This window comes from Artemia franciscana, chromosome 11 (genome assembly GCF_032884065.1).
Source record: "Artemia franciscana chromosome 11, ASM3288406v1, whole genome shotgun sequence".
NCBI lineage: Eukaryota > Metazoa > Arthropoda > Branchiopoda > Anostraca > Artemiidae > Artemia > Artemia franciscana.
This window is the reverse complement of record NC_088873.1, coordinates 39,468,718-39,496,357: the sequence shown is the minus strand read 5'-3', so window position 1 is coordinate 39,496,357 and position 27,640 is coordinate 39,468,718. Positions and strand designations below refer to the sequence as shown.

Below are 27,640 nucleotides of genomic sequence, written 5' to 3'. Positions count from 1 at the left end.
GAAATAATTATCTAAATTACCTAAAAAGAAAACTATTTATTGTTTAGTGGCCAAAATGTTCTTTTCAGTTTTTAGTTATAATCGTCATTATTAAGGAATATTATATCAATGAATTATGTATTTATATATTATGTAACTTTGTACATGATTTATATTATGCTTATATATACTATATATAATATATTTTTATGTATTATAGATTATTGTATTTATTTTACATATTAGTATTCATGTAAATATTGTGTAAACATATGAAGACTAGACTCAATTATATACTTGAGTACCAAATTCAAAAAATGAAGAAGTGGACTTGTTTGTTACGTTATACGCACGACTTTAGAAATAAGTTGACACAAAAATTAAAACTAGATTCTACTAAGAAGGGTAAACTAACGAATAATGGAAGGTGAACAAAGAAACAAAATCCATTTTTTTTCATAAAATGTTCTTCTGTGTGTGGGGGGGGGCACAGCTGATTATATAATATCAGTGTTTGTAAGCTATATTCAACTAAATGATTACCAATGATATAAGAAAAGAAAATCCTACGATTAGTATAATCTAAAGAGCAGGGGTAGTCTACAAGAGTGGAAACTGGGGTTAGTCAACAAAGAAAATCCCCAACACCATCGTGGCATTTTTCAAGTTTTGTGGAAAAAACTTACATTTTTTAGAAGCTAAGGTGAGACGCTTGTTATTGTACTAATTTTGTCAATTACGCTAATTTTACTTTATTCTTGCGCTGGAAAATCCCAAAAAATGCCCCGCGCTCTATGCCGTTGATAATTTTTTTTTTTTTTTTGCTACCCATTCTCTTTGGTATAGTCATCAAAGAGCCACTGAAAATAAGGTAGATAGTGATTGCCGTGGGTAAGTAAGGAAGACGTTACAAATTTCTGAATGTAAAGCACAAACGAAAATCAAAGGATTTAGGACAGATAAAATGAAACAAAGAAGATTTCATACTGTAGTTTGTTTTTCCAGAAACAAATATAATCATCAACAGAATTAATTAGGAAATGTCTGGCCATAATGACTAAGCGGTGAATGTCAAGCATTAAACATCATAACAATCAAGAACCTAGCATAATGAACAAAACTCAATAAAAAAAGAATAAGAAAATAGAAGGAATGGCTCGTAACAAATAAGTTTCCTTTTTAGGCCATTTGATATTGGTAATGTAACAGCCCTAGCCATTAGACTGCTTCAAGCGGATGGTGGACATTATTTCAAGGAAATTATGTTTGGTGAAAGAGTTGCAAGCGTGTTGATGCTTACTAAGCTTGGAGTACACATTCCAAATTGCTTCAAAAAATTTCTGAGTTTCATAATTTCATTTGTTTCCCCTCGCATTGCTAAAGTATTTCAAGGTAAGAACTTTTCAATATGCTCCGTATTGGATTGGGTACCAAACCGTTGGAAAGGGGGGTACCAAGATTTTTAGGTTGACTCATTACGGACAATGTACACTAGACTTGTAGGGAATTCAAGGGCCTTGAATTCTCTTGAACTCATAGACGAACAAGTGACCTAAGCATAATTTAAGAACTGAAATTCTTAAACTAGGCCACCAAGTTTAAGAATTGACACATGGCCGAAAAGTCTTACCCCGAACTCGGAGTTTCAAAGTGGTTGGGTCAGAAAAGGCGATTGAAAGTCTCCCGCGAAGGCAGTGTCAAATTGGCGTTATTGGTTTGTCAAATAAGATTAACGTACCACTGGTCATTCTTTACTATTGATGGTAGTGAATATAAATTTGTAAGGATTAGTATGCAAATTTGTATTTCGAAGGGGGTGAAAAGCATAAAGGTCGTGTACCCTACTGCCTCTAAGTAAAAACGTCATGCTTTATATCATGCTTATTGGCCTATTCGATGGCCAACTGTCCCGTATTGAGTTGTTGGTATCAAAATTGTGCATCAGCGATTTTTGTATTGGGTTGAGAGTTGTTGAAACTACACAAAGTTCAATCTAAAACTAAGCAAAATTCACGGGGTAATTCCTCATGACAAATGGACGATAATGACTTCTGTAGTGTGAAGGTGCTATTGGTGGATAAAGCTGTGAGAATAATGGTAATGATCATAACGGTCAAGACGATGACAAAATGGCGGCGATAGTGGCGATATTTTAGAAAATGACTACGTCAGGTATGATGTCAATTTTGAAAATTACGACGATAATACCAAATTACCAATGGTAATTGCAACTGATTTGTTGCAGTCGTTATGATTGTCGTTACCGTGTGTATCGTTGTCGCAGCGTTAAATATTGATGACTTAAGTTTCAGAATAATTATGTTCATCATCTTAATCTAAGACCTTCAAATGTTGTCTTTAAATATTACCCCACTATATCTTCTTGCTGCTTATGGTGATTCTTTCTTTTATCTGCCACGACGAGTTGTCTCTTAGAAAGGTTTTCCATGCCGCGTTGTCTCTATGATCATAGTTTTGTTATTGTTTTTGATAGTTTGGAATAGTATTTTTCCTGGTGGTTTTACTACAGAAACGATGGCTTATAATATTTCTATTTGGTTATGTTTCTCCTTTTATTTCCTAATATTAGATGTGACTGAGTGTTCTCAAGCTTTTTTTTTTCTTAATTTGCAGCTAAAACATTCAAGTTGAAAACTTGAAATTTCGATAAAATAGCATGAAGATGTGAAAAATGTTTTCTTTTTACAGAAGAAAAATGTTTACTAAACAGAAGAAATAAAAAAAGTCAATTATTAGCTAAAAGCTCCCTAACCTTGTTGTTGGTGAGGGCGCTTCCAGGACCAAGGGCTTGAGTCAAACGAGGTGAAATCAGCTTAGTTCAAAGACCAAAGTGGGTAGAAAAAGTAACAAAAAGCCGACGAAGCGGGATCTTGTGTTTTAAATAATAATATACGATTAAAAATTCTTGTATTCTTGCTGAAGTGTACTGATTTTTCATTTCTCGCGACTGCCTGACTTTGTATGAGAAATTTTTCATTTGTTCCATATTATAATTACCTACGATCGCTCATTCAATTCTGGATTTAAAATATATTTTGTCAAATTGTTCCTGGAAGTGAATGCTAACTAAAGAATAACCCTTGTCAATGATAAATAAAACTCTAAACAAAAAAAGTTTGAAAATAATGCTCACACCAAACACACAAAATTCAAACATAAAACGAAATCTGTAAACATGCCCGTGCGTACAGGAGGGGAGCGGGAATCTTTCAAAAGATCCCCTTGGAAAAGACAGTAGAATATTACCAGAAACGTCTTTTCTAATCTTGATTCCTCCCGGACCTTTCTGAGCAATCTCATATCCTCTGATACCAGCAGTACCATTAAAAGATTTATTTCGCTGAGATTTCCAGCCCCTTAATCTCAATTTTCTTAAGAATGAATGGGCAAAAAAACTGAATCTCACAAAGAGAACTGCGGTAATCAATTTACCTATTTTATTACTAAACTTTGAGAATGAAAGAGCTATCTTGGGTCCTTTGGTTCTGGGCTAAAGTCCAAACGTTGAAAGTCCAACAGCTGAAAGTCCAAAAGTCCTACTATTTTATTACTAAGCTTCGAGAATGAAAGGGCTATCTTAGATCCTTTGATTATTGTCCAAAATCTGAACGTTCGAAGTCCAAAATTCCAGATATTTTGTTACTAAGCTTCGAGAATGAAAGAACTTATCTAACATTCTCACATATCTAACATAACATGTGAATGGACTAATCTATGAGTCTATAATGTATGAATCTATAGCAATGAAAAGACTTATCTAACATAATATCATCTAACATTCTCATTTCAGATCTTAGATCCTTTGATTATGGTCCAAGCGTCCGAAAGTCCAAAAGCCAAAGCTCTATTCCCAATTTCTTAATGTACATGAAGTTTCAGAAAATATATATGTATATATACGTACAAATATATAAATTTGTAAGTTTCCAAATATATAATATCATTCAGTTTAATTGACTGAATGATAAAAGTTACGAGCCTGAGAATACTCATCCATTTTTGATAAAGGGGGGAAACACACTAAAAAGGCAAGTGATCATTATAAAAATCACCGTCAGATTCAGCATATTAGAGAACCCTACTGTATAGGTTTCATGATCTTAACTACAAAACTATGGAATTATGCAAATTTCCAGAAGAAAGATCACGGATGCGAGTTTATTTGTTTTATGTTTTCCCAGATTTTAGATCATTCAGTTCAGGTTCTGATCCCAAACTCTATATGCAATTGAATTCAAAATTTTTTTTCGAAGTCCGGGAAATTTTAAATTAGAATTTCAGGATTGAAATCTCTATTAAAAATCTTGAAGAGGCTCATAATTTCAATATTGGGTTCTTGAAGAAATAATTCCATACTAGAAATGAGTCGGAGATTGCTTGAGTCCTAAGAAGTTTAGCTTTCAAAATAGGAGTTTCCTTTTGTTTGTGTCTTTATAGGAAATGCTAGGTTAGAAAAAAAAGATCTTTTAAACATTTGTGAATCTTTTGTAACGTTTCTTCTCCATCTCTTGATCTTTATATCGAATTAGAATTTTCATTTCTTACCTTTTCCATGCTTCAAACCATTGACCCCGAGAAAAAAGAGATATTTGACAGCAGATGTATACCTCGGCCATTCAGTTATGGGTCATTTAAGTACCTTGAAGAAACAACTAATAATAGAACAACACTGGTTTACCCTTGTGCTGAGAGGGTTAAAGGCAAATGATTTCTTTTTACCTGTAGCAAAAGTCTACGCTTTTTTTAAACATCAGGTCAATTTATTATGAATTATTAAATGTACTGACAAGAAAGGGAACAAAAGAGTTCATAAAACGATTGGTGCAGGCACCTCAAAGTTTTTCACAGTTTGATTTTGTTCTTGCTTTGGGTAGGCAGGCGCTTTGTATAAGGAGATGGCAGCAATGAACGATGCTTCTGACTCGCTTAAAGAGCTGTTTCTGAGAAGCAAAGAGCTGCTGAAAGAGCAGCTCCCAATTATTGGCATCTTTATATTTCTTTTCTTTTTTTACAGCTTCTGGTGGAACTTGCACCAATTCCTCAAGAGAGTTATGGGCAGCGGTTCATCTCAAAGACGACTACGTTAGAATAGTCTCTGATGCTTGGAAGAGAGAAGGTTTAGATCTTCTCATTTGTCCAGCTTTTGCTTGTCCAGCACCGGAAATTGGACTGGAAGGTCGCTTTACTCGTAAGTTCTCTCTTTGTAATTAACTTTCATAAATTCTTCTTTAACCCTATCATTAAGTCCTCTTAATTATTATTTTATTCTTAATCTCAATCCTTAAATTTTGATCAAAAGTAATAATTTTTTACATATGCATATATGATTCATGGAAAAACGAGGTCTTTTAACTGAATCTTCTAGACTGCCCATGAACTTGCAAAGAAAAATCGTCCTAGGGGCGTACCAGGAATAGAAAAAGAAATTAATACTATCGAAATATGTATATAAAAAAAGGTAAAGGATGCGACATTAGACTTTACAGTCCTTACTGGCGGCACTGATCTCCGTTTCTTGGCCCTTCAGCCAGGAACTGCAACGGGGGCTGGGGATCAACCACCTTTGCTTTCGCACACCCTTCCTGTTTACCTTTACCTCCCCCAGATTTCTCCAGGTACCCATTTAGAGCTGGGTCGACTCTGGCTAAGCTTACAGAGTCATGCCACTGGCCCTCGTCCCAAACTAAACAATCGAGTACACTGGGACTCGAACCCGCGTCCTCTCAGAGAAAGGATCTTGAATCCAGCGCATCAATCGATTCTGCATATATATATATATATATATATATATATATATATATATATATATATATATATATATATATATATATATATATATATATATATATATATATTATATCTTTCTGTTTAGTAATAATTAGACCTTGCAGTGATGATAATTAGGTCAGACAGCGCCTTGCTTGTTCAAGTATAGTAATTGTCGCAATCAGACCTAACCTGAAACATGTCCGAGAAGCATAAAGGTAAATTATTATTATTATACTTAAAAATAAATAAGAGGTGATAAAAATATCGTTAGCCAGCAGCTAGTAAAATATTTTGCCTTCCATGTTCCAATCTCACAGAATCACTGTAAGATTTATTGCAGATTAAACGTCCCGAACAAAGACATGAATGAATGTTAAAATTAATATCCTAAGAATTCAAATCATCTATGAATGCTCTTGTTAACAAACTAGGAAGAATGGAGCTGTGAATGACATCAGGCTGCTAAGTAAAACAAAAAACCTGGAAGACCGGGTGCTGACCCGGTCTTCGAGGTGAAGAAATTTCGGCGGAGATAATCTAACCAAGACGTTAAACAGTAGCGCTGATTTACGAAAATGAAGGGAGAGGGGCAAGAATTTTTCGGTATTTTTTTAATAAAGATATAAAAACTAAACATCCTTGAGCAAGTATACCTAAAACATACGGTAACCATAAAGCCTATTTCTCTTAATTAGCAGCCTCCGCGACAACCATGATTTACTAGGTTTCACCTTCCGCTGCAACAAAGATTATAATTGTTTCAATTCAATTCAATTCAATTTATTCAACTAAAACTAGAATATAACACCAATAACAATAAAGATCCTGGAAGCGAACTTGTTGAGGACCATAACCACAAAAAATTGAAAATGAAGAAGAGAGAAAAAAAAAGAAAAGAGAAAACATGGGTAACTAAAGCAAATTGAATAAGAATTTAGAGAGTTATAATATCAAAATTTTAGTACATTGTTATACAGCGTGCGAAAACTTGTGGATAGCTCGACACTGGAGGGTATTATATTCCATTGGAGTATAGATTTATAAATGGGGGATCGCTGGGCGGAACTAGAGACACATTTGGGGACAATTAAGGAACGGTTGGATGAACGGAGACAGAGGCCTTCAGAATTATTAATATTAAAATAAGATAATAATTGAGGAGGAAGATTTTTATGGTAAGCGGAGTATGCAATGTATAGATTTAATTTTTTGATGATTTGTTCAAAAGGGGTAATACCAAAATCGGAGTACAAGTCCTGGGTGGGATATAGTCGGGGCAGCCGAAAAACTGCTTTGATGGCACGGTTTTGGGCAGATTTCAATTTATTGGTAACTGAAGGAAAAGTTTTGCCCCAAACAGATCCACAGTATGAGATATATGGGTAAATACAAGAGTAATAAAGGGTGACAAGGATATCGGGAGGAAGAAAATAATTCGCACGATTAATCATACTTACCTGTCGCAAAATTATGGCTCTGATGTAGGACACGTGTGTTGCAAATGATAGGGAGGAGTCTATGTGGACACCAAGAAACTTGGCAACTTCGACCTGTGGGAGGAGATTGGTAGAATATTTTAGGCCAAGTGCTTGCTGAGCTTCATTTTTCTTGTAAGGGGTTCGAAATAATACAACCTGACTTTTCTTGATGTTAATGGTCATGCAGTTAACTAGACACCACTCCTGTACTCTATTCAGAAGGGTTTGAGTAGAGGCGACGACGGATGGTAAATTAGGACCGGTGATGAAAAAGTTGCTATCGTCAGCAAAAAGTACTGGGTGCACTGATGGACCCAGGTCCGTAACCAAATCATTAATATAAAGGAGAAAAAGTATTGGACCAAGAACAGAGCCTTGTGGGACGCCCCTTCGGACAGGTAGGGGATTTGAAGTCAACCCGCCCAGACTCACACTCTGTACTCTACCAGAGAGATAAGAGCCAAACCATGAGAAAGAAACTCCACGAATCCCTAAGTTGTTGAGTTTACTTAATAGAACACTGTGATCAACCATATCAAAGGCCTTAGAAAAGTCCAGAATTAAGCCCAATACAGTATTTTTTGGGAACGTATAAACTGTGTGGCGTCTATTAGTGCATGAGCAGTTGAAAATTTGGAACGGAAGCCATATTGATGAGGAGAAATCAACGAATCTGAAGAATGAATCCCAAATAAAAAGGGAGAAAGACGTCGGAATATAATTATCTCGAGCACTTTAGATATAACTGGGAGAAGTGAGATTGGACGATAATTACTTATCTCAGACGGATCGCCTTTTTTATGAATCGGGACAACAATTGCTGATTTAAATATTTCTGGAAAGACTCCATTGGTCATAGACAGGTTTGCTATGTGCACAATGGGTTCACAAACATAGGAAGATACGGTCCTAAGAAGCTTATTACTTATGCCAAAGCAGTCAGGTGTACTACTATTAGAGAGACATTTGATAACTTGAAGCACCTCTTTACGATCAGTTGGAGAGAAAAACATGGATCCAGGATTCTCTCTAGGTTGTACTGACTGGGAGAAGGAACAGGAGTTAGCATTTGGAATATTAGTGAAATAATTATTAAAAGCATCCGGTACTGAACTTGGGTCAATTAATCTACCACTGATGTCCTTAAGGTTAAGAGGTACAGATCTTGAATTTCTTTTTTTTGAAAGAATTTCATTTATTGTTGACCAAATTTTTTGCAAGTTCCCTTTGCAATGAGAGATTTTTGAATAATAATAATTTTTTTTTGCTTCCCGGACAAGTTTGGTATATAAATTTTTGTATTTTTTATAATTAGTCAGGTCAATAACGTTACTGGTTTTGCAAGATAACTTATATAGGTCATTTTTTCGGTATGAAGAGATTATCAGGCTATTAGACATCCAGGGGCGTATATGGGTAGTTTTTCGGTTTGATTTACGAACTGGAAAGGTTGAACTGATAAGATCACTCAATTCCTGTGTAAAACCATTTGTGGCTGAATTAACATCCTGAGTATCCAAAACCTTGGACCAGTCGAAGGATTTCAAACGATCCGTGAACCTGTTCATATTCACAGTATTATATATTCTATTATACGTAGGGGTTTTAGTTCTAGAGGGCTGAGTAGTTGGTAGGGAGGGTAGCGAGAGATAGATTGGAAAGTGATCTGACAGGTCAGAAAATATTATTTTGGAGGACAGGTGGTTTCCCAGGGAAGTGGATACAAAAATGTTGTCAATTACAGTAGCTGTAGACCTCACAGGATCAACTCTAGTAGGAAAAAGGATTGTGGGAAGAAGACCACTTGAGGTGAATGTTTCAAAAAAGCTGTCACAATCATTATTATTGCTAACATTTAGTAAATTACAATTGAAGTCCCCAATAACTATTGCCTTCTTCTGTGGTAAATTAATAAAACTAGAAAAATCATCAAACAGGTTACAAAAGAAAGGGGTCGGAAATGAGGGGGGCTTATAAAATAATGAAAAAATAAAAGAATTCTCGTCAACACTTATGTCTACGATTATTGAATAAATGCATCTATTATTTATAGGTTGCGAGAATAAGGATTCACAGTCTAATAGCCTGGTGAATTTCAGACTTGACCGGATGTAAAGAGAAATGCCGCCAGAGGACTTGGTTAATTTTCTTTTAATATGAATAGCTTGAAAACCAGGGAGGGAAAATTCATTCTTATCATCAATTTCTGAAAGCCACGTTTCCGTTATTCCGATTACGTCGAAAAGGCAGTAACCATTAATTAAAATTAAGTCTTTAAAATTAGCCCACTTGTCCCGCATACTTCTGATATTAAAGCAAATTATATTAAGTTTGGTCTCTTCCATTAGCTTAATCAATCAATCAATTTATTAATACTAAAGAAAACTATTACAAAAGAAATCAATTAATAGGCCCAAGAAGCTATGCTTGTAATGGGCCACAGAGAACAAAAATAAAACACTTATAAAATATATACAAAAAAAAAAAAAAAAAAAAAAAAAAAAAAAAAAAAAAAAAAAAAAAAAAAAACACTGGAACAAGACAAGATTTTAAAAGAAGAGAAGTGACATACAAATTGGGATAGAATTAAAAGAGAGACAAAAATTATTTAACTGGAAAGACCCGACGAAATAATGCCTTTGCAGAAAGAAAAAGAGGGACATCCAAAGGGATGGAGTTCCATAATAGAATTGATTGATATACAGGAGACCTCTGAGCTGCTGTAGAGGATCGTTTTGGTAAAATAAATCGTCGAGAAGAATTACGCAAAGAAGAAAAGTACCTACCTGAGCCTGTCCTTGAGAAAAACTGCTGCAGGGTCGGTGGAAGAGTACCTAGAAAAGCAGAATGCGCTAAATAAAGAGTACTTTTACCTATAATATGATCCAGCGGAGCTATTCCAGTATCATTATAAAGATCAGAGGAAGGGTAAAGCCGAGGGAGAAGAAAAGTAGCCTTCACTGCCCTATTTTGGGCTCTTTGAAGTGAGCAGAGAAGAGATTTATTAGTATTGCCCCAGACAGAGCAGCAATAAGAAAGGTAAGGATGAATAAAAGCATGATAAAGAGAAACCATAATATCAGGAGGAAGAAATGAATTAATCCGGTGCAACTTGAAGACTGGCGGAGGATTAAGGAACGGGTGTGGTTTAACATTTTTCACAAAATCAAAAGTATCGACATATTCACAGTTAATTTGGTTTAAAGGGCTATCGGGGTAGCTAAGGGGCTGGTGGGCAAATTATTTTGGTCATCGTAATAGTTAAAAACAACATTATTACACAGTGATAAATTCGTGAGAAACGTAAAATCTTGTACGGTGTACATTTAAACATCCATTGTGGTCTGAGTTTCATCATCTCCTTGATTAGAATATTGGAAATCTTCTTCAGCCGACGAAATATCATTGGTGGTAATTTTGGACTGGGATGGAAAGTTTGCCGTTTTTTTCTTAGATTTCTTGCCTTTGACTAGGGCAGTGGCATCGACTACCGTCTTGGGGGTTGTGGCAATTTCAGAGCCTTTGATTTGATTTGCAGTTGAGTCTACAGGCCTAACTAGCTTTGATGTGGAATCTATGTCCTTTTTCATGGAGGATAATTGAGCCATAGCTGTTTCTAATATGTCATCACCTAGGAGTTTAGTGATAGCTTTCTTCTTGAGAATATTTTTGGTTTCCTCAGCTTCATTACTAACCTCAATTAAGTGACTGACTGTGAAATAAGTTGCAAGCCTTTGCCATTCTTGGCTATTTTTAGATGAATCTTTTGGAGGGCAGGATGTTGAAGTAAACTCAGGTAAGGGATGGGGGGAATGACTAGAACCTTGAGTATGAACATTATTTGCCTCTTTTGGAAATGATACTGTCTTTGCATCTGCTACAGCAACTGTTGCTTGGCTTCTACTGGGTCGATGGGGTGTGGGTTGCCAAGGGATTCTTGCAGCTACAACTGAGTAGGGTAGGTTCATTTTATCAGATGTTCTAAGGATTACAACTCGCTTTTGGTGAGCTGGGCAAGATTGTTTTTGGAGGGCTGTGTGTCCCTTACGGTTACAATTTCTGCAGAAAGGGTCTGACTCAGGGCATTCACTAATTGCGTGGCCTGTTTTCCCACACTTAAGGCAAGACGGATGGGACTGTTTGCAGTGTTTTTTGCTGTGGCCGTGGGCCAGACAAGTGGAGCATTGTAGGGGCTTAGGCTTATACATCTTGTAAAAAAAGAGACATACCGTACAAGAATATTTCTCCACTTAGCTCAACTTTGCAGGAAATGAGGATTGAACGGCTAGGGTGAAGAAAACCTTCTTTGTTTAAACTTAGCCTTATAGCAGTTGAAGGATTGATCAGACGACTTACACTTTTGATGTGGCAGTCAGGACAATAAGAATCTATTAGTTCAGTCTGTATTTCCTCCACTTTTACACTGGTATCAACACCATACAGCACATACTTGTGTAACTTTTCCACATCTTTTTTTGTGGTTAAAATTTTTGAGCCATCAAGAGTTATTTCTTTGGATTTTGACAGGACATGGTCTGCCGCCTGAGAAGACGTAAAGTAAATATCAATAGACTCGTCCTGCTTGAAAACAAGTTCAAAATTCACCTTGGTGATCAGAAAGACAGCTTTCCTAATTTGCATTATTCGATCTTTCGAAAAGGGTTGGCCATTGGTTTTCTTGATTGAGACAGTATAATAATTGGGGTGATCGTTAGCACTTGTTTCTGGGACACTTGAAGAGAGGGGTTGCACTATCGTTGGTGAACGAGTTTCATCCTTTTTCCTCTTTTTGCCAGGCGTCTCACCTCTTTCATTAGAGTTAGTTTCGGCTAAGGCCTGAATTCCTGACAAGTGGCTAACAGTTTTGGATCGCGTAGTTGGGGGGGGGGGGGTTCTAGGAAGAGTTTTATAGGTTGGTTGGAATGGCGACCGGCTAAGGGTTTCAGTGGGAGTATCCTTCTCGGGTGGTAGCCTTAGGGGCTTTTTTCCCGTCATTTATTCCGACGAGATACTGCAGATTCACAAACTGTTAATCAGTCTTAATCACAGTTTTTAATCAGTGATAACACCAATATATTCAATTATACACTAATAATAACTCACTTTGCATGAAGTGAGCAATCCCTCACAATTATGTCCGCAAGTTAATTGCGCAATCTAACACAATACAGCACAAAAAGTAATCCGATTAGGTTCATAAGCTAGTTCCTTTTAGTTCAGATACTAAACTCATACTGTTCAGATACTAAACTCATACTGAAAAAAAGTCTAAAAAAAAAAGAAAAGTCTTTCTAAAAAAAAGTTTTTGTAAAAGGAACTAAATGTAGCTATTTGCTTTAAAATAAGTCATTAAACAGCTCTCAATGATGTTTCTGAGCCCAGTTAGCTTAGGAGAAGGGGAAATGGGAAAAAAGATGCTTTTGATGCAGAATATCGTGGTTACAGCCACTTCCCTTGTTTTTCAAGCCTATGGATTTTCTTGTTGTTCAAGTCAAGGGACTGTAAGTTCCGTTTTTAGGATTTTCAGACAAGGCAGTTCTAATGGTGTACTTTGTGCTTTGATCTGATACCATTTTTAGGAGTTTTATGTTTACGGTGCTACTTAATTTCTGTGAAAAACGAAGCACAGGGGTGACAAACAAAAACGACCAGTTAACCAATCTCTCTGTTTTAATATAGCACATAGCTAAAATAGAAAATAGTAATGAAAATAGAAACAAGAATGCATTTTTCAAAGACTAGGGGGGAGGGGAGGAATTGGCCCCTCCCCTAACTGGCGTGCTTGACTTTAGGCCAAATAGATCTGAATCCAGAATGATAATTAGAAGGATAATTTAGACAATGAAAAAGTTTAGATAATATGGTAAGACCCCATAGGACCAGTTGGTTGTCTGGCCAAACATGAGATCTCATTGAGAAAAGAAAAAAAATTTAAAAGCATCACTATTCGAAGGCAAGTTTCCGGTTGCCAGATGCTCAATAACGGAGAATACAGAGCTGCAGATAAGGCGATAAGGAAGAACGCCAGAAAAAAACCGGAGAAACTTTTTTGAGTGGAAGACAGTCGAGGCAGAGGAAGCAGCAAAGAGAGGCGACACAAGAGCTGTTTTAAAATCGTCATTGAGATTGTTGGCAAGGGATCCTCTGTTCAACATGGAGCAGTAAATGACTTCTTTTTTTGGATAGCTATGTCGTACCTAACATAATTGACCTACCAGTGTCAAAAGGTGGGAAAAAAGTTCGTGTCCGGCCTTAACAATTTAATGACCAGTTAGACAGCAGAAAGAATTAATGTATATTTTTTATCATATAGAAATATGGAATTATAAATTTTCTCATTGTCTATTAATATTCTAATAAATAAAAAATTTTCTTGTATATGTCTGCTATATTATTGTTTCGATATTTTCACTTGTTAATCACGATCGGTCTTTTCTGCGCCGATTCTATGGGCATAATATTGGCTTTTGGCTGTTTTTGCTTGATTTTGAGCAATCGTGTAAGTTTACACTCTCATTCAAGTCCTCATTGCAGTACAAATAAAGGAATTGGTTGCTTTTTTATCATGTATGCTTTTCAGTGATTCTCTGCAATCGAGTAAGTGTACACCCTCATGTAAGTCCTCATTGTAAGTACCAATAAAGGAATTAGTTCTTTTCTTTTTCAGATTCATGTCCTTCTGTTAAAAATGTCTGACCCTTTTTCCGTTAGTTCCCAGGTTAGGTTTCATACTTCAGGTTAGGTCTAATATTTGGTTGGTTCTCCGGCTATGTTTGGTTTTTATTTTGTGTATATTGCACTTTTTTTTCAATTCTTGGCAATCATTTTAAAATAAATAATGTGTTATATGCTTTTTATTTCCTTTTTATGCAATATGAAATTATTATTTTTAGAAACTTGATAGTGTTTTCTTTATTTATTTGTATGTATTGCTGTCATTTTTGTTCTTCTAGCTTGTGTCAGCTACACTCTCACGTACAACATTTTAAATTTCCCCTGTGGCATTTTGCCAGTCTCCAAAGAATCACAAGAAGATCAGGAGGAATTGAAACAATACCCTAGGGATGACAAGCTTCTCAGCGAAATTGCCAAGGTAGGAAATACTAATAAATAAGCAGCACATAAAGTAGTTCTTACCTTCCATTTCGTGGCAAATTCTGGTATGTGAGCCGAATCCTGGAACTTCATTTAGATTCTCAAATATTGTCTAGACTAGTCTATAAGTTTCTTCTTGACCATAAAGTTCCTTGCGTCAACCCTATGACTGGTGAGATTGAACCCTTCGTCTCATACTGCCAAGCAGAGATTAACTCATTGTGCCACCAGAGGCGCAATTCTATAGCCTTGTGTTTGAATTTAACTGGTTTTATAAGCATGATCAAATAAATGTAAAGATTCGGATGATGTGACCTTAGTTTTGATTGGCTAAAGTATATGCTGCTACTCCTAATAACTTCTGTCAGAAGCCAATACAGCTAAGCTCCTCAACTCCAGCCTCTTCAAAGCTTTCCATGAATCTTTACCTTCTTCCATGAAGTTCTAATTGTTTAAGTCCTTTTATCCCGTAGTAATTTATCTCTAATTTTACAACCAGTATATTTAAAAATTTACTTACCACGCTATTAGTGTCTGGGATCTAGTTATTTTTTAATACTTTTTAGAACTATCTCTAATTCTTTTTCCCAAAATAAATCTTCCTTTGCCTCCAAATTGCCAAAAATTTTCTATATCATTTCCTGTAACTTTGTTTCTTTTTAAGACATTCTCAAAATGTTCTATATATCTCTCTTAAACGCTCCCTTTATCACTAAAAGTGGCCCTGTTCCTATTTTTAGCTGGTACAAGTCAAGACTGATAATTTTCTCACAATTTCTCAGCATCCCAAGACAGTAGCATTTTCAAGATCTTGCAATTTTATCCTTTGTCTGACATTTCCTTAATGTACACTTTAAATCCTTCTTTACTTCCCTTAGATTGGTTTTCTTCTTTTTTTTCTCTATCATATGATATTTTGGATATACGGTCCGTCAGTCGGGTACCCAAAATAATCCGTAAGCAATTTCTCTTGAATATATATTTTTTTAACTTTCAAACTTTTAACTTAGAAAAAAACACCCTGGGCCTTAGCTATTCTACTTTCAACATCTTCACTGCACCCACCGTTTTTACTAATAATTCTACCTAGGTTGGTGAAGCTGTCCACAGCATCAATCTTCTCGTCACCCAATATCACTTTCACCTTCACTTATTTCCAATCTTTGCGACTTAGTCTTCTTAACTATAATTTTCAAACCTATCGTAACTTTACTAGGCTATAATTTCCTCTAGAGCCGCTACTCCTCAAGGTCATCCTGCAGCATATACTTACTTGGTGCATAGACTTATCTTCCTAATCTTTCAAACTTTTTTGACCGCGGAAAAATACATGGGCCATGGCCACTTTTTCACCTTCACTTATTTCCGATCTTAGCGACTTAGTCTTCTTAGAAATAATTTTCAAACTTATCGTAACTTTACTAGGCTATAATTTCCTCTAGAGCCGCTACTCCTCAAGGTCATCCTGCAGCATATACTTACTTGGTGCATAGGCTTATCTTCCTAATCTTTCAAACTTTTTTGACCGTGAAAAATACCATGGGCCATGGGCCACTTTTTCACCTTCACTTATTTCCGATCTTAGCGACTTAGTCTTCTTAGAAATAATTTTCAAACTTATCGTAACTTTACTAGGCTATAATTTCCTCTAGAGCCGCTACTCCTCAAGGTCATCCTGCAGCATATACTTACTTGGTGCATAGGCTTATCTTCCTAATCTTTCAAACTTTTTTGACCGTGAAAAATACCATGGGCCATGGGCCACTTTTTCACCTTCACTTATTTCCGATCTTAGCGACTTAGTCTTCTTAGAAATAATTTTCAAACTTATCGTAACTTTACTAGGCTATAATTTCCTCTAGAGCCGCTACTCCTCAAGGTCATCCTGCAGCATATACTTACTTGGTGCATAGACTTATCTTCCTAATCTTTCAAACTTTTTTGACCGTGGAAAAATACCATGGGCCATGGGCCACTTTTTCACCTTCACTTATTTCCGATCTTAGCGACTTAGTCTTCTTAGAAATAATTTTCAAACTTATCGTAACTTTACTAGGCTATAATTTCCTCTAGAGCCGCTACTCCTCAAGGTCATCCTGCAGCATATACTTACTTGGTGCATAGACTTATCTTCCTAATCTTTCAAACTTTTTTGACCGTGAAAAATACCATGGGCCATGGGCCACTTTTTCACCTTCACTTATTTCCGATCTTAGCGACTTAGTCTTCTTAGAAATAATTTTCAATACTTATCGTAACTTTACTAGGCTATAATTTCCTCTAGAGCCGCTACTCCTCAAGGTCATCCTGCAGCATATACTTACTTGGTGCATAGACTTATCTTCCTAATCTTTCAAACTTTTTTGACCTTGAAAAAATACCATGGGCCATGGGCCACTTTTTCACCTTCACTTATTTCCGATCTTAGCGACTTAGTTTTCTTAGAAATAATTTTCAAATTTATCGTAACTTTACTAGGCTATAATTTCCTCTAGAGCCGCTACTCCTCAAGGTCATCCTGCAGCATATACTTACTTGGTGCATAGACTTATCTTCCTAATCTTTCAAACTTTTTTGACCGTGGAAAAATACCATGGGCCATGGGCCACTTTTTCACCTTCACTTATTTCCGATCTTAGCGACTTAGTCTTCTTAGAAATAATTTTCAAACTTATCGTAACTTTACTAGGCTATAATTTCCTCTAGAGCCGCTACTCCTCAAGGTCATCCTGCAGCATATACTTACTTGGTGCATAGACTTATCTTCCTAATCTTTCAAACTTTTTTGACCTTGAAAAAATACCATGGGCCATGGGCCACTTTTTCACCTTCACTTATTTCCGATCTTAGCGACTTAGTTTTCTTAGAAATAATTTTCATACTTATCGTAACTTTACTAGGCTATAATTTCCTCTAGAGCCGCTACTCCTCAAGGTCATCCTGCAGCATATACTTACTTGGTGCATAGACTTATCTTCCTAATCTTTCAAACTTTTTTGACCGTGAAAAATACCATGGGCCATGGGCCACTTTTTCACCTTCACTTATTTCCGATCTTAGCGACTTAGTCTTCTTAGAAATAATTTTCATACTTATCGTAACTTTACTAGGCTATAATTTCCTCTAGAGCCGCTACTCCTCAAGGTCATTCCTGCAGCATATACTTACTTGGTGCATAGACTTATCTTCCTAATCTTTCAAACTTTTTTGACCGTGAAAAAATACCATGGGCCATGGGCCACTTTTTCACCTTCACTTATTTCCGATCTTAGCGACTTAGTTTCTTAGAAATAATTTTCAAATTTATCGTAACTTTACTAGGCTATAATTTCCTCTAGAGCCGCTACTCCTCAAGGTCATCCTGCAGCATATACTTACTTGGTGCATAGACTTATCTTCCTAATCTTTCAAACTTTTTTGACCTTGAAAAAATACCATGGGCCATGGGCCACTTTTTCACCTTCACTTATTTCCGATCTTAGCGACTTAGTTTTCTTAGAAATAATTTTCAAATTTATCGTAACTTTACTAGGCTATAATTTCCTCTAGAGCCGCTACTCCTCAAGGTCATCCTGCAGCATATACTTACTTGGTGCATAGACTTATCTTCCTAATCTTTCAAACTTTTTTGACCTTGAAAAAATACCATGGGCCATGGGCCACTTTTTCACCTTCACTTATTTCCGATCTTAGCGACTTAGTCTTCTTAGAAATAATTTTCAAACTTATCGTAACTTTACTAGGCTATAATTTCCTCTAGAGCCGCTACTCCTCAAGGTCATCCTGCAGCATATACTTACTTGGTGCATAGGCTTATCTTCCTAATCTTTCAAACTTTTTTGACCGTGAAAAATACCATGGGCCATGGGCCACTTTTTCACCTTCACTTATTTCCGATCTTAGCGACTTAGTCTTCTTAAAATAATTTTCATACTTATCGTAACTTTACTAGGCTACAATTTCCTCTAGAGCCGCTACTCCTCAAGGTCATCCTGCAGCATATACTTACTTGGTGCATAGACTTATCTTCCTAATCTTTCAAACTTTTTTGACCGTGAAAAAATACCATGGGCCATGGGCCACTTTTTCACCTTCACTTATTTCCGATCTTAGCGACTTAGTCTTCTTAGAAATAATTTTCAAAGTTATCATAACTTTACTAGGCTATAATTTTCTCTAGAGCCGCTACTCCTCAAGGTCATCCTGCAGCATATACTTACTTGGTGCATAGACTTATCTTCCTAATCTTTCAAACTTTATTGACCTAGAAAAAATACCATGGGCCATGGGCCACTTTTTCACCTTCACTTATTTCCGATCTTAGCGACTTAGTTTTCTTAGAAATAATTTTCAAATTTATCGTAACTTTACTAGGCTATAATTTCCTCTAGAGCCGCTACTCCTCAAGGTCATCCTGCAGCATATACTTACTTGGTGCATAGACTTATCTTCCTAATCTTTCAAACTTTTTTGACCTTGAAAAAATACCATGGGCCATGGGCCACTTTTTCACCTTCACTTATTTCCGATCTTAGCGACTTAGTTTTCTTAGAAATAATTTTCAAATTTATCGTAACTTTACTAGGCTATAATTTCCTCTAGAGCCGCTACTCCTCAAGGTCATCCTGCAGCATATACTTACTTGGTACATAGACTTATCTTCCTAATCTTTCAAACTTTTTTGACCGTGGAAAAATACCATGGGCCATGGGCCACTTTTTCACCTTCACTTATTTCCGATCTTAGCGACTTAGTTTTCTTAGAAATAATTTTCAAATTTATTGTAACTTTACTAGGCTATAATTTCCTCTAGAGCCGCTACTCCTCAAGGTCATCCTGCTGCATATTCTTACTTGGTGCATAGACTTATCTTCCTAATCTTTCAAACTTTTTTGACCTTGAAAAAATACCATGGGCCATGGGCCACTTTTTCACCTTCACTTATTTCCGATCTTAGCGACTTAGTTTTCTTAGAAATAATTTTCAAATTTATCGTAACTTTACTAGGCTATAATTTCCTCTAGAGCCGCTACTCCTCAAGGTTATCCTGCAGCATATACTTACTTGGTGCATAGACTTATCTTCCTAATCTTTCAAACTTTTTTGACCTTGAAAAAATACCATGGGCCATGGGCCACTTTTTCACCTTCACTTATTTCCGATCCTAGCGACTTAGTTTTCTTAAAAATAATTTTCATACTTATCGTAACTTTACTAGGCTACAATTTCCTCTAGAGCCGCTACTCCTCAAGGTCATCCTGCAGCATATACTTACTTGGTGCATAGACTTATCTTCCTAATCTTTCAAACTTTTTTGATCGTGAAAAAATACCATGGGCCATGGGCCACTTTTTCACCTTCACTTATTTCCGATCTTAGCGACTTAGTCTTCTTAGAAATAATTTTCAAACTTATCGTAACTTTACTAGGCTATAATTTCCTCTAGAGTCCCTACTCCTCAAGGTCATCCTGCAGCATATACTTACTTGGTGCATAGACTTATCTTCCTAATCTTTCAAACTTTTTTGACCTTGAAAAAATACCATGGGCCATGGGCCACTTTTTCACCTTCACTTATTTCCGATCTTAGCGACTTAGTTTTCTTAGAAATAATTTTCAAATTTATCGTAACTTTACTAGGCTATAATTTCCTCTAGAGCCGCTACTCCTCAAGGTCATCCTGCAGCATATACTTACTTGGTGCATAGACTTATCTTCCTAATCTTTCAAACTTTTTTGACCGTGGAAAAATACCATGGGCCATGGGCCACTTTTTCACCTTCACTTATTTCCGATCTTAGCGACTTAGTTTTCTTCGAAATAATTTTCAAATTTATCGTAACTTTACTAGGCTATAATTTCCTCTAGAGCCGCTACTCCTCAAGATCATCCTGCAGCATATACTTACTTGGTGCATAGACTTATCTTCCTATTCTTCCAAACTTTTTTAACTATGAAAAAATACCATGGGCCATGGGTCACTTTTTCACCTTCACTTATTTCCGATCTTAGCGACTTAGTTTTCTTAGAAATAATTTTCAAATTTATCGTAACTTTACTAGGCTATAATTTCCTCTAGAGCGGCTACTCCTCAAGGTCATCGTGCAGCATATACTTACTTGGTGCATAGACTTATCTTCATAATCTTTCAAACTTTTTTGACCGTGAAAACATACCATGGGCCATGGGCCACTTTTTCACCTTCACTTATTTCCGATCTTAGCGACTTGGTCTTCTTAAAATAATTTTCATACTTATCGTAACTTTACTAGGCTACAATTTCCTCTAGAGCCGCTACTCCTCAAGGTCATTCTGCAGCATATACTTACTTGGTGCATAGACTTATCTTCCTAATCTTTCAAACTTTTTTGACCGTGAAAAAATACCATGGGCCATGGGCCACTTTTTCACCTTCACTTATTTCCGATCTTAGCGACTTAGTCTTCTTAGAAATAATTTTCAAACTTATCGTAACTTTACTAGGCTATAATTTCCTCTAGAGCCGCTACTCCTCAAGGTCATCCTGCAGCATATACTTACTTGGTGCATAGACTTATCTTCCTAATCTTTCAAACTTTTTTGACCTTGAAAAAATACCATGGGCCATGGGCCACTTTTTCACCTTCACTTATTTCCGATCTTAGCGACTTAGTTTTCTTAGAAATAATTTTCAAATTTATCGTAACTTTACTAGGCTATAATTTCCTCTCGAGCCGCTACTCCTCAAGGTCATCCTGCAGCATATACTTACTTGGTGCATAGACTTATCTTCCTAATCTTTCAAATTTTTTGACCTTGAAAAATTACCATGGGCCATGGGCCACTTTTTCACCTTCACTTATTTCCGATCTTAGCGACTTAGTTTTCTTAGAAATAATTTTCAAATTTATCGTAACTTTACTAGGCTATAATTTCCTCTAGAGCCGCTACTCCTCAAGGTCATCCTGCAGCATATACTTACTTGGTTCATAGACTTATCTTCCTAATCTTTCAAACTTTTTTGACCGTGGAAAAATACCATGGGCCATGGGCCACTTTTTCACCTTCACTTATTTCCGATCTTAGCGACTTAGTTTTCTTAGAAATAATTTTCAAATTTATCGTAACTTTACTAGGCTATAATTTCCTCTAGAGCCGCTACTCCTCAAGGTTATCCTGCAGCATATACTTACTTGGTGCATAGACTTATCTTCCTAATCTTTCAAACTTTTTTGACCTTGAAAAAATACCATGGGCCATGGGCCACTTTTTCACCTTCACTTATTTCCGATCTTAGCGACTTAGTTTTCTTAAAAATAATTTTCATACTTATCGTAACTTTACTAGGCTACAATTTCCTCTAGAGCCGCTACTCCTCAAGGTCATCCTGCAGCATATACTTACTTGGTGCATAGACTTATCTTCCTAATCTTTCAAACTTTTTTGATCGTGAAAAAATACCATGGGCCATGGGCCACTTTTTCACCTTCACTTATTTCCGATCTTAGCGACTTAGTCTTCTTAGAAATAATTTTCAAACTTATCGTAACTTTACTAGGCTATAATTTCCTAATTTCCTCTAGAGCCCCTACTCCTCAAGGTCATCCTGCAGCATATACTTACTTGGTGCATAGACTTATCTTCCTAATCTTTCAAACTTTTTTGACCTTGAAAAAATACCATGGGCCATGGGCCACTTTTTCACCTTCACTTATTTCCGATCTTAGCGACTTAGTTTTCTTAGAAATAATTTTCAAATTTATCGTAACTTTACTAGGCTATAATTTCCTCTAGAGCCGCTACTCCTCAAGGTCATCCTGCAGCATATACTTACTTGGTGCATAGACTTATCTTCCTAATCTTTCAAACTTTTTTTACCGTGGAAAAATACCATGGGCCATGGGCCACTTTTTCACCTTCACTTATTTCCGATCTTAGCGGCTTAGTTTTCTTCGAAATAATTTTCAAATTTATCGTAACTTTACTAGGCTATAATTTCCTCTAGAGCCGCTACTCCTCAAGATCATCCTGCAGCATATACTTACTTGGTGCATAGATTTATCTTCCTATTCTTCCAAACTTTTTAACTATGAAAAAATACCATGGGCCATGGGTCACTTTTTCACCTTCACTTATTTCCGATCTTAGCGACTTAGTTTTCTTAGAAATAATTTTCAAATTTGTCGTAACTTTACTAGGCTATAATTTCCTCTAGAGCGGCTACTCCTCAAGGTCATCCTGCAGCATATACTTACTTGGTGCATAGACTTATCTTCCTAATCTTTCAAACTTTTTTGACCGTGAAAACATACCATGGGCCATGGGCCACTTTTTCACCTTCACTTATTTCCGATCTTAGCGACTTAGTCTTCTTAGAAATAATTTTCAAACTTATCGTAACTTTACTAGGCTATAATTTCCTCTAGAGCCGCTACTCCTCAAGGTCATCCTGCAGCATATACTTACTTGGTGCATAGACTTATCTTCCTAATCTTTCAAACTTTTTTGACCTTGAAAAAATACCATGGGCCATGGGCCACTTTTTCACCGTCACTTATTTCCGATCTTAGCGACTTAGTTTTCTTAGAAATAATTTTCAAATTTATCGTAACTTTACTAGGCTATAATTTCCTCTCGAGCCGCTACTCCTCAAGGTCATCCTGCAGCATATACTTACTTGGTGCATAGACTTATCTTCCTAATCTTTCAAACTTTTTTGACCTTGAAAAATTACCATGGGCCATGGGCCACTTTTTCACCTTCACTTATTTCCGATCTTAGCGACTTAGTTTTCTTAGAAATAATTTTCAAATTTATCGTAACTTTACTAGGCTATAATTTCCTCTAGAGCCGCTACTCCTCAAGGTCATCCTGCAGCATATACTTACTTGGTTCATAGACTTATCTTCCTAATCTTTCAAACTTTTTTGACCGTGGAAAAATACCATGGGCCATGGGCCACTTTTTCACCTTCACTTATTTCCGATCTTAGCGACTTAGTTTTCTTAGAAATAATTTTCAAATTTATCGTAACTTTACTAGGCTATAATTTCCTCTAGAGCCGCTACTCCTCAAGGTTATCCTGCAGCATATACTTACTTGGTGCATAGACTTATCTTCCTAATCTTTCAAACTTTTTTGACCTTGAAAAAATACCATGGGCCATGGGCCACCTTTTCACCTTCACTTATTTCCGATCTTAGCGACTTAGTTTTCTTAAAAATAATTTTCATACTTATCGTAACTTTACTAGGCTACAATTTCCTCTAGAGCCGCTACTCCTCAAGGTCATCCTGCAGCATATACTTACTTGGTGCATAGACTTATCTTCCTAATCTTTCAACCTTTTTTGATCGTGAAAAAATACCATGGGCCATGGGCCACTTTTTCACCTTCACTTATTTCCGATCTTAGCGACTTAGTCTTCTTAGAAATAATTTTCAAACTTATTGTAACTTTACTAGGCTATAATTTCCTCTAGAGCCGCTACTCCTCAAGGTCATCCTGCAGCATATACTTACTTGGTGCATAGACTTATCTTCCTAATCTTTCAAACTTTTTTGACCTTGAAAAAATACCATGGGCCATGGGCCACTTTTTCACCTTCACTTATTTCCGATCTTAGCGACTTAGTTTTCTTAAAAATAATTTTCATACTTATCGTAACTTTACTAGGCTACAATTTCCTCTAGAGCCGCTACTCCTCAAGGTCATCCTGCAGCATATACTTACTTGGTGCATAGACTTATCTTCCTAATCTTTCAAACTTTTTTGATCGTGAAAAAATACCATGGGCCATGGGTCACTTTTTCACCTTCACTTATTTCCGATCTTAGCGACTTAGTCTTCTTAGAAATAATTTTCAAACTTATCGTAACTTTATTAGGCTATAATTTCCTCTAGAGCGGCTACTCCTCAAGGTCATCCTGCAGCATATACTTACTTGGTGCATAGACTTATCTTCCTAATCTTTCAAACTTTTTTGACCGTGAAAACATACCATGGGCCATGGGCCACTTTTTCACCTTCACTTATTTCCGATCTTAGCGACTTAGTCTTCTTAAAAATAATTTTCATACTTATCGTAACTTTACTAGGCTACAATTTCCTCTAGAGCCGCTACTCCTCAAGGTCATCCTGCAGCATATACTTACTTGGTGCAAAGACTTATCTTCCTAATCTTTCAAACTTTTTTGACCGTGAAAAAATACCATGGGCCATGGGCCACTTTTTCACCTTCACTTATTTCCGATCTTAGCGACTTAGTCTTCTTAGAAATAATTTTCAAAGTTATCATAACTTTACTAGGCTATAATTTCCTCTAGAGCCGCTACTCCTCAAGGTCACCCTGCAGCATATACTTACTTGGTGCATAGACTTATCTTCCTAATCTTTCAAACTTTGTTGACCTTGAAAAAATACCATGGGCCATGGGCCACTTTTTCACCTTCACTTATTTCCGATCTTAGCGACTTAGTTTTCTTAGAAATAATTTTCAAATTTATCGTAACTTTACTAGGCTATAATTTCCTCTAGAGCCGCTACTCCTCAAGGTCATCCTGCAGCATATACTTACTTGGTGCATAGACTTATCTTCCTAATCTTTCAAACTTTTTTGACCTTGAAAAAATACCATGGGCCATGGGCCACTTTTTCACCTTCACTTATTTCCGATCTTAGCGACTTAGTTTTCTTAGAAATAATTTTCAAATTTATCGTAACTTTACTAGGCTAAAATTTCCTCTAGAGCCGCTACTCCTCAAGGTCATCCTGCAGCATATACTTACTTGGTGCATAGACTTATCTTCCTAATCTTTCAAACTTTTTTGACCGTGGAAAAATACCATGGGCCATGGGCCACTTTTTCACCTTCACTTATTTCCGATCTTAGCGACTTAGTTTTCTTAGAAATAATTTTATTTACTAGGCTATAATTTCCTCTAGAGCCGCTACTCCTCAAGGTCATCCTGCAGCATATTCTTACTTGGTGCATAGACTTATCTTCCTAATCTTTCAAACTTTTTTGACCTTGAAAAAATACCATGGGCCATGGGCCACTTTTTCACCTTCACTTATTTCCGATCTTAGCGACTTAGTCTTAGCGACTTAGCACTGTTAGCAGTTACAGTTTTGGTTAGGAAAACTCATGAATGGTCCATCCTGATGCCACTATGAGACCACGCAAGCAGAATTTCCCTGTCGGGGATGGGGACGGATGTATGAACGTATGACAGAGCGGAGACCCCAAACCATGTCACAGCTCCAACCGTTAGTCAGTCCTGAATGGGACGGGAAAATGTTGCAAGGATTGATTTAAGGGAGATGGGAAATTCCTGGGGAGGTATAAAGAGGAAGGCTTTAAATAAATTGGGATGGAGGAGTAGTTTGTGTAGCTGTGTTGGCCTCAGGCGGTTTGGTTCGGTAGTGAGTTGTCAGTAGTAGTAGTAGTATATGATATTTTTATTGATGAAATTTGCATTTAAAAACCTTATAGATTCCCTTGTAAACCACATAATCTTCCAGGGTTTGTTCATTCAGTGATTGAAACCATTCATTGCTTTGATGACATCAGTGTGACATTTACGACAATTAATTTATGAAAAAATTATGTTTTAGTGTGTATCTATAGGAAAACTAAAGCTAAATATTTTGTATCTATACAAAATGTCCAAATTTTCAATTTTGTATGCGTCGCATTTTTCATTTTTATTTGTTGTATTCTCATTTATACTTTACTCTTCTTGTAGAAATGGGCTCTTCAGAGACACATAAAAATTATCTTCTTCTTCGTCTTGTAGCATAAAAATATTTGATGTGTTGCAGTAGTTATGTTTTGGTAAATCAGTAATCAGGTTTAGCTAAGTGTTTTAACTAAATTATTGCCTGTTTAGCTAGTGTCGGCCTTCAAGAAAGTTCTTACTTACAGTCATAAATCACTTCTAAGACCAAACTGTCTTTCCATAATTAGTCTAGAAAACTCCAAAAGATAACGAAATATAGCCAAGGGCTAAAGAATCATGGTACAAATATTATCAAGCAGTTGCGGAAATTTCAGCATTTTGTCATAAAATTTTTTCATGGTCTATCAAGTAGTCGCGGAAAATTGTGGTTGTTTTAATTATAACTTCAATTTTGAAGTTATCACAACTTCAGCACAATCTGCGCAAGTGTGAAGCTGCACTGCCTTTATATAGTGCTGATTAAATGCGCCATTTTCCTCTTCCCACCAGATTAAAAAAAAGCCTTTTGTTAGATATCTATGAAATTCCATAACTGACATAGGGACAAGATGAGCACACTATTCATTTCCTTTTTAATGCCATTTCCAAATATAATGATCACACAATTGGACTCCCCCCCCCCCTAATGGTCCCGTATATAGCCCATAGGATATATACGAACTAAAAGAAAACCCGAAAAAAAGAGTTTCTTATTTTTATTATATGCGGGATGTTTCTATTAATCATTTTATCAAGTTTTTTTCTTCATTATTATCCATTTTCTGAAATCATTTCCAATAATATTTTGATAGATTGCTCACTCAATCCCTCAAGGATTTAAATTCCAGACTAAGAATATAACCGGTTTAATATGGGAGCCATAACGTAGGACTAGATTGAAGTAATGGAGGAATACATTATAAGAACCATCAGGAGGGGAGTTGGGATGTTTGGTGCATTCGCGAGTGAATTTATTATTAAATTTGGATAAACTATAAAAAGTTAGAATCGATTAGTTTGTTCACCTTGTTCCTATGTCAGCTATGACTGGAATCGAGTTTATATTTATCATAACGTTTTTGGGGTATTCTCATTGAAAAATGTCTTTTTTTAGCATTTTCATTGAAAAATTCGATATATTTTTGATGCGTAGATAAAGCATTTCTGAGACATTTTTAGTAATCACCCACCTCAACATCTTTGGCGCTATGCTCTGTTTAGAGACGGGAATAGGTGAACAGCACTAATGTTATAGGGTCCAGAATGGTGTTCTATTTATGTTTTAATGAGATTTTTGGTCATAATGTTTCTTTGTCCTATTATAAAATTAGCATTTCCAGACATGCTTCCTTTTTCTTTATAGTTTTTAACAATTAATGTAATTATATTGATTCTTAGGATAAAAAAAATTAGTTTACGCTGATCTGCTTTAACATTTCAAGTGATGTAAACACATCGATCAAAATTCTAGTAGCAAGAAAACCTCAAGTAAGACAAAAAATTAAAGAAATTTGGTTGTATCAATTTGTAACCTTATTTTTTTCCTGGACAGCAAAATATGACCTTTTTTAAATAAATGACCTTGACCCGCGTTTATTT

General features: G+C 36.2%; 1 protein-coding gene across 1 annotated transcript in view; it reads left to right on the top strand.

Moving 5' to 3' along the window:
- LOC136033214 (fatty acid amide hydrolase 1-like) overlaps positions 1–27,640 on the top strand; it is a 62,551-nt gene that overhangs the window by 34,016 nt on the left and 895 nt on the right. The window contains exons 7-9 of the mRNA XM_065713922.1: positions 1,163–1,371; positions 5,015–5,188; positions 14,201–14,340. Of these exons, the coding sequence (XP_065569994.1) occupies positions 1,163–1,371; positions 5,015–5,188; positions 14,201–14,340 (523 nt within the window). The remainder of the gene's footprint in view (positions 1–1,162; positions 1,372–5,014; positions 5,189–14,200; positions 14,341–27,640) is intronic.